The sequence below is a fragment of the Portunus trituberculatus genome, chromosome 49 (assembly GCF_017591435.1).
Source record: "Portunus trituberculatus isolate SZX2019 chromosome 49, ASM1759143v1, whole genome shotgun sequence".
Classification (NCBI taxonomy): domain Eukaryota; kingdom Metazoa; phylum Arthropoda; class Malacostraca; order Decapoda; family Portunidae; genus Portunus; species Portunus trituberculatus.
The window spans coordinates 14,754,375-14,768,208 of NC_059303.1; the positions used below are offsets into that span (position 1 = coordinate 14,754,375).

At 39.4% G+C, this 13,834-nt stretch overlaps 2 protein-coding genes across 5 annotated transcripts in view; one reads left to right on the forward strand and one right to left on the reverse strand.

Annotated features, from left to right (window-relative positions):
• Nucleotides 1–1,662: 1,662 nt before the first annotated feature.
• LOC123499264 (putative nuclease HARBI1) lies at nucleotides 1,663–8,350 on the reverse strand. Of its 3 annotated transcripts, XM_045247063.1 has the most exons (4): nucleotides 8,334–8,350; nucleotides 7,023–7,120; nucleotides 5,006–5,241; nucleotides 1,663–3,016 (listed from the first exon to the last, which is right to left on the reverse strand). In XM_045247063.1, exons 3-4 carry the CDS (start codon nucleotides 5,238–5,240, stop codon nucleotides 2,181–2,183), a joined length of 1,071 nt encoding a protein of 356 aa, XP_045102998.1. In that variant the 5' UTR covers nucleotide 5,241; nucleotides 7,023–7,120; nucleotides 8,334–8,350; the 3' UTR covers nucleotides 1,663–2,180. The 3 variants fall into 3 exon arrangements, with proteins under 3 accessions (XP_045102998.1, XP_045102999.1, XP_045102997.1); XM_045247064.1 differs by lacking the exon at nucleotides 8,334–8,350 and having other exon boundaries at nucleotides 5,006–5,255; XM_045247062.1 differs by lacking the exons at nucleotides 7,023–7,120; nucleotides 8,334–8,350 and adding an exon at nucleotides 6,765–6,920.
• A 4,273-nt stretch (nucleotides 8,351–12,623) lies between these two features.
• LOC123499383 (thyrostimulin beta-5 subunit-like) overlaps nucleotides 12,624–13,834 on the forward strand; it is a 22,510-nt gene continuing 21,299 nt past the window's right edge. For both annotated transcript variants that reach the window (XM_045247302.1, XM_045247303.1), the window contains exon 1: nucleotides 12,624–12,797. In XM_045247302.1, coding sequence (XP_045103237.1) covers nucleotides 12,639–12,797 — 159 coding nt within the window. In that variant the 5' untranslated portion in view covers nucleotides 12,624–12,638. The remainder of the gene's footprint in view (nucleotides 12,798–13,834) is intronic.

Consider the following 13,834-nt stretch of genomic DNA (forward strand, 5'->3'; position numbering starts at 1 on the left):
TTGGACAGATATAACAGTGATTCTTAGTCAAATACAATCTGGATTGTTGTTGTTATAGTTATTACTATATCTAGTATTTTTCCTTATTATCATCATTAGTATTATTCTGTATTATTGCAATTATTATTATTATTATTACTATTCTTATTACCTTTATCATTAACTTTATTATTATTATTATTATTATTATTATTATTATTATCACTTCTTTTGTTATTATTATTATATACTATTATTATTATTATTATTATTATCATTGTAATTGTTACTATTATTCACTATTATTATCATTATTATTAATTATTTATTCATTCATTAATACCAATATGTTTCTTTTCCGTTTCTTCCCCCCTGTCTGTTTTGAGTCTGTTCTGAGATTATTTACAATCTCAGTAAGAGTATATTAGGACACATATACCTTCGGGTATCTAGTCCTCTTTGTCATATTATCGACGTGTTTGGGCAGTTGCCTAATTGTAACTGTTTTGTATGTGTATGTGTAATATGACAATAAACAACAACAACAACAACAACAACAACACTGAATACGGATGAGGATCTGGCTCTTTGTGTGGCGGCAGCTTGTTGGATAAAAATCAAGCAAAGAAGAAAACAGAAGCGCCTTCGGCTTCAGAGTAGGGCAGAAGTCTCAACATTGCCGCCCAAATATATATATATATATATATATATATATATATATATATATATATATATATATATATATATATATATATAATCTTGAGACTTCTGCCTATAAGCCTATATATATATATATATATATATATATATATATATATATATATATATATATATATATATATATATATATATATATATATATATATATATATATATATGTTAGTCATTAGTTGTGAGTTAATATTAAAGCTTGACCTGCTCCATAATGATGAAGAAATGCATCATGTGATTCTGGTTATTGTTTGCTATGAAGCTAATGACACCATTCATAAGCAACACATCCCTGTGTTCTATGGAATAATCTGGAATAATAAGTGTTTCCTTATTTTGGTATTTTCATGACTCGGTGAATCAATAAATTAATAAGTTGATGAAAGAATCAAGGAATTATTAATTAATCAACAAGAATAAATCTTCTCATAAAGTATATACATACATACAATTGTTTAAAATTTGTTTCCTTTCTGCAGATGATGAACAGGTCACCTCATCTGCTTTGGTGAGCCCTCCTCTCCCTCAAAATCACTCTGTTTCTCTTCCTTCTTCTATAGATCCTCCACCTGTCATTTCTAACAAACCTTCCACTTCTATCTGTTCTTCCCCTCCATCCACATCACCGCTATGTCTTATCCCACTGTCTTCTAAGAAGACTGGGGACATGGCTGTGGTGGATGACTTTTCCAAGAGGGCCTTAGAGCTACAACAGATGCAGATGAGGGTTGAGGTGGCCAAGCTAGTGAGTGAGAAAGCCAAGACAGGTGCTTTCCTGGTGATGGCTGCCTTTTTCAAGAGGCTTGATGGAAAGCTTAACGCTAGCTAGGTTGTTGAGGCAAATATAGACAGGAATGTTGGTGCCTTTATAGAAGGAAAGGGAGCCTTTGAGGCTATGGACTTTTCCCATAACCTTCCCACCCTGAATGATTAGTTATGTTTGTGTGTGTGTGTATGTGTAAAGGAAATTTATTTTTGTATAAATAAAATTTATTTAATAGAATTAACTTTTTTTAAATTTCCACTAAATGCTTCACTTTTTATGGGTGTTAAACAGAATAACTAAGTTTAAAATACAACAATAAGCGTATTCACATCCAATATGAGGTGTAAGTAAACTTACATGTATTCACAGCCAGTATGGGTTCAAGTAAACTTAAAGTAGGTACAAAAAAATATATTATATGTCCAGCACAGTTTCCTCATCAACACAAATGAAATAATCACTACAGACTAGTCCTTAAAAAGGGTTAATCCAGAACCCACCCCCTCACCAAACACTGCCTTCCAACTTGTTCTGTTCAAGTATGAAATGATGTCACAGTTCTGGCCTGCCTGATTGTTCCCAAGGCAAAACAGTGCCTGTTAGAAATGCAAACTGCACAACCCCCAAACTTGTAATGGAGAAAGAACAGACAACACAAAGTTCTAAGTAGAATGGCAATGTTGTGGAAGTGGAATCCCACCATGTAAGGGAGCAGGGTACAACCTTAAGAGATAAACCTCGCTGCAATCTCTGCTCGCCGGATGTGACCTTCTGCTGCATTTTCTTGGTCTGGTACTGGGACATTTTCCTCCACTCTACCCTCTGGCCCTTCCTCTAGTGGCAACCCATTCCTCACAGCAATGTTGTGAAGTACTACTGTGGCCACAATAATGTCGCTTCTTGAGGCCCGCTTGGTCCTGAGGGGTGTTGTCAGAATGCTGAACCTCCTTTTCAGAATCCCAAACATCCTCTCCACACAGCTGTGAGTTCTTGCATGGGCCTGATTGAACTTTTCCTCATGTGGTGCCTTTGGATCAGCATATGGAGTCAAGAGGTAAGGGTGGCAAGGATAACCACAGTGGCCAAGAAGGAAGCCACGATAATGGCCAGGCTCAAGAGTCTGGCGGAGGCGAGACTCATTAAAAATCTTTGAGTCATGTGCACTGCCAGGCCAGTTGACAACCAGGTTGGTGACCAAAAGCGAGGCATCACACACAGCTGTCATGTTGATAGCAAAGAAACCCTGGCGGCAACGGTACAGCTCGGCATCGTCTCCACCAGGTCCTTTGATGGGGATGAGGGTTCCACCAATGCAGCCTATGCACTCTGGCATGCCTGCAATGGCAGAGAAGGCTTGCGTGACGGCCCCCTCCTCGGCTGGTGTAGGGAACCTGATGTGCCCTGCTGAGACCTCTGCGATGGCACGGACCACCCTCCTGATGCAGCGGGACGCACTGGCCTGTGACATTTCTGATGTGTCAGCAACAGTCAGCTGGAAGCTGCCCGTTGCTAGGTAACGCAGCGTGACCAAAAGCTGCAGACTGGGTGAGATACGGAGACCTGGAAATATTAATGGCTACGTATTAGTTTATATGACTTAATGCTGTTTTTGAAGGTTAGCTTGAGAAAATAACCACTTGTTCTTGTTACTATCAATACCACCTTATCTTTCTCCCACAAAATGGGAAGAAAGAGTTGTGACTTGTGTCAAATACTTTTAGCCCATCACTATCTGACAGCCACATTACCTCACCATATATTATGGTTCGGCAACCACACTGTAGCATCACTACAGAACCAAATACTCAGTTATTACCCACTTAACATTATATTGTTTTCATTGTCATAAATTCTTGCCAAATAAAAAATTTCAAAGCTGCTTACACATGCAAAATACCATCCTCTAATAAGTACAGAGGGATAATGTATCTTTATCAGGTGGTATATTAATGGAAAATCTAATCTTCATACTATCCTAGACAAAATTTTGGTTACATCATTTTATTCCCATATATAGAAGTGCCTTGCAAAAATTAACCTCGCAGTAACAGATTTCATTCAGTAATGGATTGGTCAGACACTAACCTATTTTTCTGGCCCATAATGGCAGTTTTTTTTTCTATGAATCCATAGTTCCTACATAGCTGTGCGAATGAATACACATAAAACATGATGAAAAGCCAAAAATAAGGCCTGTATTTATCTAGTCACTCATGCTAGATACCATTGTAACTCATTTTGTTGGTCCACAATTTACAAAACTTGTAATAAGGTGGAGAGCCGCGACTACTTGGCTGTGGGGGCAGTGACACACATGGTGAAATGGGGTCCCAGGCTGGTTGAACCTGTGGCCAGCTGGTGTGAATTGCTAGTTATGCATTTGTCTGAATGTTGTTGGCCAAGTAAGGATAATAACACTGCCACACACACACACACACACACACACACACACACACACACACACACACACCGTGTAGTGTAGTGGTTAGCATGCTCGACTCACAATCGAGAAGGCTGGGTTTGAGTTCCGGTAAGCGGTGAGGCAAATGGGCAAGCCTCAATGTGTAGCCCCTGTTCACCTAGCAGTAAATAGGTACGGGATATAACTCGAAGGGTTGTGGCCTCGCTTTCCCGGTGTGTATTGTGTGTTGATGTGGTCTCAGGCCTACCCGAAGATCGGTCTATGAGCTCTGATCTCACTCCGTAATGGGGAAGAGAGAGAGAGAGAGAGAGAGAGAGAGAGAGAGAGAGAGAGAGAGAGAGAGAGAGAGAGAGAGAGAGAGAGAGAGAGACATTTAAAAGATAAAAACCTATTCCACTTCAGTCAAAAGAAGAAAGAGATTAAACTGCAGACTTCCAAAGACTGATAAAAGAGGACAAAAATTGAGTGAGATTCGTTTTTTTTTTTTTTTTTTTTCACTATCTGCACTTCGTCAACCCAGGCGCTCTCTCTCTCTCTCTCTCTCTCTCTCTCTCTCTCTCTCTCTCTCTCTCTCTCTCCTTCTTCCAAGAAGTACTTGTTCACGTTGCAGATTACTGCCTTAGATTATCTGTGAGGGTGACCATATAATAATGAACTCATATTATAGTACTGAGCATTGTTTAAGGTGGTTTAAATGTTCAAAATAATTTTCCTAAGTAAAAGAGAATAAATTACCGAAAAGGGGATAAAAGGGGGTTGGGGGTGAGGGTAAGGGTTAAGGGTCTTGCAGACAAACTGCTCTCAGTAACGGACAATTTGCAGTAATGGACACCCTCTCACTCCCAAAGTGTCCGTTATTGCAAGGCACTGTTGTACTTACAGTAATCGGTTTCTCAATAAACATGACCTACTGTCAAAAAGACACTGCAGAACCATACAATGAATAGTCATGTCCTCACAACTTAACCAATACAAAATAATTTTACTCCTCTTGACAATTCATCCCCACATCAAATTTACAAACTTTCATGATCTGTAATTCCATACATGCAAAACACACTAACAGTATGAAAATCAAAGAGTGCATGCATGTATTTTCAACAGACATTAAGGAAATAAAACCATACCTCTCCTGTCCCTAGAAGATGGAAGATGAGGTGTAATTTCTTCCAGTAGGGCATTGAAACTCTCCTTTGAGAGTTTGTATCGTGCCAGAAACTCCTCATTGGAGTGGTGCTGGAGTGGATCAAGCCGGTGACGGACGATCCTTCTTTTATTGGGGCGTTGATGACCCATGAGTTCCGCCAACTCAACCAGTTCACTCAAGGCAAAGAGGCGCTGGAGGCGACTCAGTGCTGCCATGCTGGAACCAATTACCTTTTGGTTACTGTTTATTGAGTGCCAACATTACAGAACAATATCAACAGAAAGATGAAAGTAATAATCAAAGTGAAATGTTTTTTTTTTATATATATATATAAACTGCTCGTGACTTTTAATGCCTGAATTTAAAAAGCATATCAATACAAATCATGATTCAACCCTTAGCATTATTATTCTTTATTTGTTAACATTGCAAGGGACAATAAAACTCCTTGTGGTCTGAAGTGATATGGAAAAGATGTGGATAGATGTGGACCTGCCTATATGAAATTCAGTTCATCAAACTTATGAACAATGGTGACAAGATGCTTGAATTACATGTGTTATTCAAGTATGTGCTTGATTCTAGCCGAATTACACAATGCATGAATATATTCATGTAATTACTTCGAAGAGCTAATTTCCTAATGGGAAGAAACTGGTGTATCTCAATCTTTAGCAGGACCATTTATTTAACATTAACTCTGTTCCTGGTCATTGGCAACATTCCTTTTTGTGGTTTTCCCTACTGAAAGTTGAGAGTGGCTTCTTTCAGTGAATGGGTTGAATTATGCATGCACAGTGTGATTACTAATTGCCAAACCAGACAACATTTAACTTAACTACAAATACACATATTACCTCCATACAAGAAATGACCATTGCACTCCAATGAGGAAAGCTCTGCCATGTAGATGAAGTTATTAACATATAATATAATTTGTTTGGAAATCCCCAGCATTGCATTGATGTATAACTTTATTTCATCATCTTTTGTGGTGCAAAGTTTGGCACTGTTCTAATAAAGTGATCCCTCCAACTCCCCTTGTTTCCCGGCTCCTCATTTGCAGCTCTTTTACTCGGCTGACATGATGTGGGGAATGAAATTATGATAAACAAAACTAATCTAACCTTCACTTTAACCTATTATAATCTAGCTAACCTAATAATCTAATGAGGTGACATGCAACACTGATAGGTCTTCCTCAGAACCCTTCTGACCAATTGTGTGGTTAGGTTAGGTCAATGTTAAAGTTAGTTTAGTTTTGGGAACATATTTTCATTCCCACGCTCAGGGAAAGAGCTACAAAGGGAGAGTCAGGAGACAAGGAGAGCTGTAGGGGCCACTTTATTAGGGCAGTGCCCATAGCTTCGCTATACAAATGTGGTTGGCTTCCCATCAATGTTTCATGTTACCTATGCTTTTTTTCATATCCTTTGTTAATTCCAATGCATTATTTGTGACAATCTAATTGTTTTTTCTCTATCATTATAGCTATAGTTGATGTGGCAAACACTGTATATACAACTAACCACTGTGCTTTGAGATGCAGAGTTGCCCGTGGCAGATCTGCCCTCTGCATCAAAGTCAGGCACATGCACACGACTAGTACAATACATTCATATATCAAATAGCTTTTGACATAGAAATAGTAATAATTATACAAGTATTTACTTCGTATTACAAATAATACTATTCCTCCCTGCTCCTCCTGGCTTCACTGTTTGGTGTGTCACACTCACCTGTTTCCCTGCGCTGCTACCATTCGACACTTCTGCCACTAAAATATTACTTTTCGCAGTGTTGGCAACCCACTCAAGGCATTACATTAAAATAAAAGTGCACAAAATGAGTGGAGGACCACACTGTGCGGAGAGAGCGGAGACTCACCATCTCTTGTATCACATGAATCATCCTTCCTACATCGTATTAGGACATAAATATCTCATGCACATATTCTTTATACAATTCAGTAACTGCTCAACTTGTTAAAAACTCACCTTGAGGATATGGAGAGAAATAATCCAACTTTGTAGGTTGAGTATAATATGTGGTGAGCGTAATTGTCAAAAACTTGGCCTTGGTCTTGATCTTAATGCTACAGAGAGAGAGAGAGAGAGAGAGAGAGAGTAATCCTGCGTTGAGCAGCCCACATAAGACCATTACCACACACACACACACACACACACACACACACACACACACACTATTATTAATTCTTCTGCTGCTGCTGCTACTACTACTACTACTACTACTACTACTACTACTACTACTACTACTACTACTACTACTACTACTACTGCTACTACTACTACAACTACTACTTCTACTACTACACACACTTCCATTTCTCATTTCTTCCTATCACTACACTTTATGCACTTCATGCGGGAAACAGCAGGAAATGTCCGGGAAACACTGAGAATTCAAGTAAACGTTGACGAGTTGACATGGGAAGGAGGGATGGGCGTCTTGGTCCGGGTCATGGTGGGCGCCGGGCGGTCTGAACAAGGGGTATACATAACATTAATCATATTTAACACAGCAATGGGCTGTTTAACTGTTTTGGTGGTTGATTCTGGCTTTGCTTCACTCTCTGGGCCTGGACATACAGAAGAGTGCAGACAAATACTGATAGAATGACCTTGGGGGAAGGCACGGCTGAGGTGTCTCTATGGCCCAATATTTACGTACATAATTCATTTTAAAAATCGTGAGAAGAAAAAAGGCGCCCAGACTGGAATGCACTACATTTTTTGACGTAACAAATACTTTAACTAATAACCAAAATATAAAAACGTTACCGGGTTCATTGTTTATTTAGCGCGGTCTAATGAAAAGTCTTTATCAAATCAACGGGTCACAAACACATCATAATGTCGAGATGGAAAGCACAGCCAAACTACGTTATATTATATTTTCTGAATACGAAAAAAAGTTTCGCTTTCCAGCCAAATAAAGAAAACACAGATTCCTGGTCGTATAAAGAATTTTGGTTTCCTATTTTGGTTCCGTTAAAACTTTTGAATTTGAAAATACGAATAGTTAGAATAAATCTTATGGAATATCATTACTTTGGTCATGTTTCTCATATTCGTAAAGTCTTATATCAAGCACCAAAACAATCCAAGGCGTGCTGATTAAAAAAAAAAAATCATATTTCATGTAGTGACTTTAACGTTATGTTTTCGTTAAGCAGAAAACACAGCTAGACTCGATTCTATTACAACTTGAAACTTGTTTTTCTTTGCTAATAACAAATCAAATGTCAAACAATGTCAACTTCTTTAATAAAAGAGAAATATTCTTACCTTTACGATGAGATGTTTTTTTCTTTTCGGCATTGGTGAGTGACTCCACCTCCTCCGCCCTCATTCTCACACTCCACCTCTCCCTTCCACATCCTCCTACACTCCGAGTCCTGAAAACACCTAGAAACACATACAAAACATGAGAAAATGCGTTTAAAGAATAGTTCCTGTAGCGGCAGCAGGTGAGGATCGAGGTCGAGCGGGGCGGAGTGGGCGGTTGCAGGATGGAGAGAGAGCCGGGCAGGAGTGAGGCGGTGATTGGTGGAGAGGGTGTGGGACGGAGCAGGAGCACGGTGGGAGTGGGAGAGGACCCGGATGAGGGAGCAGGACAGGAGGGGTCTGGGTGCAGGATACCTAGCTGGTGTGGTGGTCTGGTGTGGTGTTGTGATATATTATGGTGTGTTATGATAGTGGTGGTTTGGTGTGGCAATGATGGTGTTGGTGTGGCGCTGTGTGGTGTGGTGTGATATGGTGATTGCTACTAACTGAACTGACGTGTGTGTGTGTGTGTGTGTGTGTGTGTGTGTGTGAGAGTGCGAGATGGAGTAAGAGCGGGGTGGGAGCGGGTGCGGGTGCGGGCACGGGTAATAAGGGAGCAGGACAGGAAGGGTCTGGGTGCAGGATACCTGGTGAGATGTGTGGTGTGTTTTGGTGTGTGGTGGTAGTCGTGGTGTAATGGTGAGGTGTGCTGTGGTATGGTGACTGCTACCAACTGAACTGCCGTGTGTGTGTGTGTGTGTGTGTGTGTGTGTGTTCATAATGATGATAAAGATTAACGGTTTATTAATAGAAAAGGCAGCTGAGAAGATGAAAGTATACATTGAAGGGATACTTACTAAAAACAAATAGTTCTAAACTCTAGAGTGTATGCAAAACTCCAAACATTACAACTCCAGCAGTTAGAGTTAAAAATTACATCTGATAGAGGTTATTAAAAGCTTTGTAATTAAGAAGCTAGGAAGAGTAAAATGAGATATTTAGGGACTTTGTACATAAAGTGGAAATGAAAACATGAACCTGAATGTATATGTAACAAAGTTGATTACGAATTAGTAAATTTGACAATAGTAGGAATGGTGCTTTTCTTGTATCGGTCAGTGGTAGGACGTGGTGGCGGACTGCTCGTTGTGGCGGTGGGGCGTCAGGGGGTAGAAAGTGACGTATCTTGGGTTGTTGGGTAGTTTTGATTACAAATTGTTGCAAGTGTAAATGGTGGAGGTCTGGTACTGACTGTAGGTTCAGTTGGGTGAGTGCATCCTGATAGTTAATGAAATTGGGGCCAAGGATTATTTTCAAAGCTCTCCAGTATTTTCTCATATTTGTTGTTCTTTCTTGCGTAATAGTTAAGGAAGAGGACCAAACAGGGGAGGCAAAGCATAGTTTGGATAAAGTAAATGCGTTAAAATGTTTTACTAGGTCATTGGCTGGAACGTCTAATTTGTTGAGCGTTGCCAATATGTGTAAACGGTAAGTTGATGAGGAGACGTATGAAGTGACAAGTGGGTCTTAATGTGATTTGTCGTTAATTACTATACCTAATAATTTGGTTGAATGGCTACTTGTATGGTGTGGTCTCCTAATTTGACTGGTGGTGAGAAGGTTTGGTTTGATGCTAGATTAAAATGCGTGATTACAGTATAAGTCTTGTTGATGGTGACACTGTTAAGGCTGGTCCAAGTTGTGATTTCGGCGAGGGTTGACTGGATACTGCTGTAGTCAGGACTGGTGTTCGTGATAGATGACGCGATGGTGGTATCGTCAACGTATTTCCAGCACGGCTCTGTGTTCTCTCTCTCTCTCTCTCTCTCTCTCTCTCTCTCTCTCTCTCTCTCTCTCTCTCTCTCTCTCTCTCTCTCTCTCTCTTTAAACACTTTATTATGTTTGCCATTTGTGTACAGATTGTGATAACCAATGAATTTCATAAGACAAACAGCCCTTTGCAAGTAAAAACTTTATCGGCAAAAAACAAAAACAAAAAAACATTTCAATTAAATGCAATATAGACAAACACTGAATTAAACAAAGAGAACAAGTATCAACTAAAACATTGAAAAGAAGAAAGAGAGAAAAGGAAGATATTAAGAGAAAATACATATATACCCGATCTCACCTATGTTTGCATAGGTGGAAATATTAAAAGACTCACTTACAGTGGTGACAAAGTTAATAATATTATAAATAAAAAAAATAATAATAATAATATAATAATAATAATAATACAATAATAAGAACATAAGAAGACAAGGATAATAATAATAATAATAATAATAATAATAATAATAATAATAATAATAATAATAATAATAATAATAATAATAATAACAATAATGATAATGATATCAATAATAATAATAATAATTATAATAGTAATAAAGATAATAATAACAGAATTTAGAGACAAACTGTTAAAATTAGTAATAAAATAGTAGTGATAAAGAAAATAATAGTAGCAATAATGATAATAATAATAATAATAATAATAATAATAATAATAATAATAATAATAATAATAATAATAATCATAATAATAATAATGATAATAGCAATAACAATAGTAATAATAATGATAATAATAATAATGTGTGTGTGTGTGTGTGTGTGTGTGTGTGTGTGTGTGAGTTTCTGGGGTGAAGAGGGTGTCCTTTGTTCTGATTCTGAGTATCAATGGGCAGGGTATCGCAGTTGGTGCATAACATATATATTGAGTTTCATGGGCGTAGGGGGCGGGGATGATGGGGACCGAGTGAGGAAAGAAGGGAAGTTAATCATATGTGTCTGCTTATAATGTTTAGTTGTTATTGTAATAAGTAAGACTGCATTTTCCTATAGAATGTGTCTATTGTGCGGCTGTTTGAAGTACCTTGGGGAAGTCTGTCCCAGTCTTTTATAGTCATGGTTGTGCGCGTCAGTGTTAGTATGATATGTTTGGTATACGCTTGGTTGTGTGTTACGAGTACGTACATTGTTTGTTCTTTGTAGGTACAGTCGTAGATCAATGTCAATGTGATCGTGATTCTTTAAGCCTACATATGCATAAATCTTTGTACTTGTGTGGATTTTTCTTTATATAGGAGGAACACCTGCCAAAGACACTGGTGTATCGGTCCTTTGCACTCAGATGGGTTAATCGAAAATAAAAATATGTGTCTTGAAATCTTCTTCCTGAAAGAAGGTATGGATATTCCTTCCTGGACACACAGAAAGACATATTTCATAGCTCCCCATTCTAATGCTACGTAAAGGAATGTGTTTAGCAGAAGTGCAGTATTCTTTAATGGTGGCTTTTTTCTTGGAGAAAGAACATGAGGTGGTGGTGATGGTGGTGGTAAAACTGGTGATGGTGGTGTGGCGCACTCCTACTCGATAAAATCAAATGTAGGGTATACTATCTAAGATACTTTTACTATAATAATGAATAAGTAAATAGAATAAAATTAAAGATAAAGATAAGCAAAAAAGTAAAATATGAGATTGCTTGACAGGCAGGCACATAGACAAACAAAGAAACGGACAGACAGACACTGTTAGAGACAGGGTCGAACAGAGGGATAATGAAAAAAGATGCAGATTTAAGAACGTATGAAAAGAGAGAGAATGTAAATCTTCTCCTTCACGAGGTAATCGGGCCGTGCTTGTGAGACCGTGTGGTTTGTGATGGGGGAAGGAGCGTGTCGGCGGCGAGGACAACCTGCAAAGTGAGAGTTTAATGAGACGCTGAAGTGACGCTAATTACAGCGTGGCAGAGGACTGATTGCCCCACTTGTCAATTAGTTTGGCAGACATTCCTCAGACTCGTTTGCAAAATGTGGATGCCGATATCTTAATTATGAGGAGAGACTACATACTGATCTTTATACTCTGTTCGAATACAATTGAAAGCATGAATGGTTGATCTAATTTTACCTTTTCTTATACTACGTTTTGTGAAAGAGATGAACTTGCATTTCTTCGTAATTAGAAATGCAGATTGATTTATGTCGTAACTCATAGAAATGCAGTTTTCTCTCCAGTATTCAGCGGGAGAGTCTTATGTATTGGTTTATTTTGAAAGAGAGTGCCGTGCTGGGCTGACCGTGGAATACGTGAGTGGCACATCGTGAGGAACACCCTGGCCAGGCTTATTCCCCGAAGAGCCACCCATGCGTGTTCCAACTGCCCGCCAGGCTTCGCTCCGCCTCCCTTGACGTCATGGACTGGGCGCCTCAGGTTTCTCTGAGGCAACCAATCACGGACGACCCAGAGCTCCGCAGTGGCTCTGATTGGTCGGCTGGAATTTCATTGAGAACTTGCTGCGTTGCCTTCTAGATGTGGCTCGTGCAAGAAAAGGCAGATCCTCGCCACCAGGTCTCGCGTCTGGAGGCCACAATCGACGGTCCTCACTCGTGTCAACACTCGCCATTGTCACTGGCTCAACACACGCCGCACACAAACACTCAACTTTCCACGGCTTCTGCCAAGATAGAGGTAAGTGATTCACAGCCTTTGGCTTTTGGTGTTTGTGGGTTTCATTGGGAAAGTTGTGGCAAGAGGAGGTTGTCCTGGGGAAGATAGAGAGCCAAAGTTCGTGTGTGGGTGTCACTGGAGAGAAGAGTGTGATGCTGTGATCCTTAACACCAAAAATCGGTTCACAAAGTACATAATGCTTTACTGTGGTCTTGTAACACTAATGTCTCTTGGGGTCTGTGTAGCTGATGGCTTAACCTATATTGAGTAATGGACACATTATGTAATAGTTTGGTTACGGTCATTAGCTAGTCAGGCACTGGACGTAAGATGGCCACCAGTTTCAATGTAACGTGATTTTAATTTCCTTTTCATCATATAGTACTTAATGTTTATCACGTCTTGGACAGTCTGAATGTGTGCTAGTCCGTGAGTGCTCGCAGCCTCACGCCGCGGGACTCATGGGAACTTAATTTCACTGCCACACGACTGAGAGAGAGAGAGAGAGAGAGAGAGAGAGAGAGAGAGGTTAAACTAAATTTGTTTAAAGAATAAGTAGCATAAAAATAGTGAAAACTGAACCGACTAAATAAAGACAATTCACATAACAGGCACTTTAGGTGATGGAGAAAGGAGGAAATCAAACCAAACTCACACTACTGCCTTCTGACACTCTCGAAGGAATTGCTCGCGAGAATTAGTCGGGAGAATGATCACGTGTACTATTTTTAAGGTACAGAAGCGCCTCGAGGTGTGTTCGATGTGCGTTGGCCAATACAATTTCATAACCTGAGTGGCAGAGAAGCAAGGAGTAAATCTGAGAACGCAGGTGTGATGTTGCAATGATTTCTCGCTCTCACGTTCTTTTCCTCCTTACCTTCCGCGTTGGATTGCTGAAAAGAAAAGTTATCGTGATTTCTCAAGGAATTATTGAATTTTTGCCCCTGTTGTAGGAATCAAACGCATACGAACACACACATGGTACGGGATGTAAATCGAGGAGTTGTGACCTTGTTGTCCCGGTGTGTGGTGTGTGCCTGGTCTCAGTCCTATCCGAA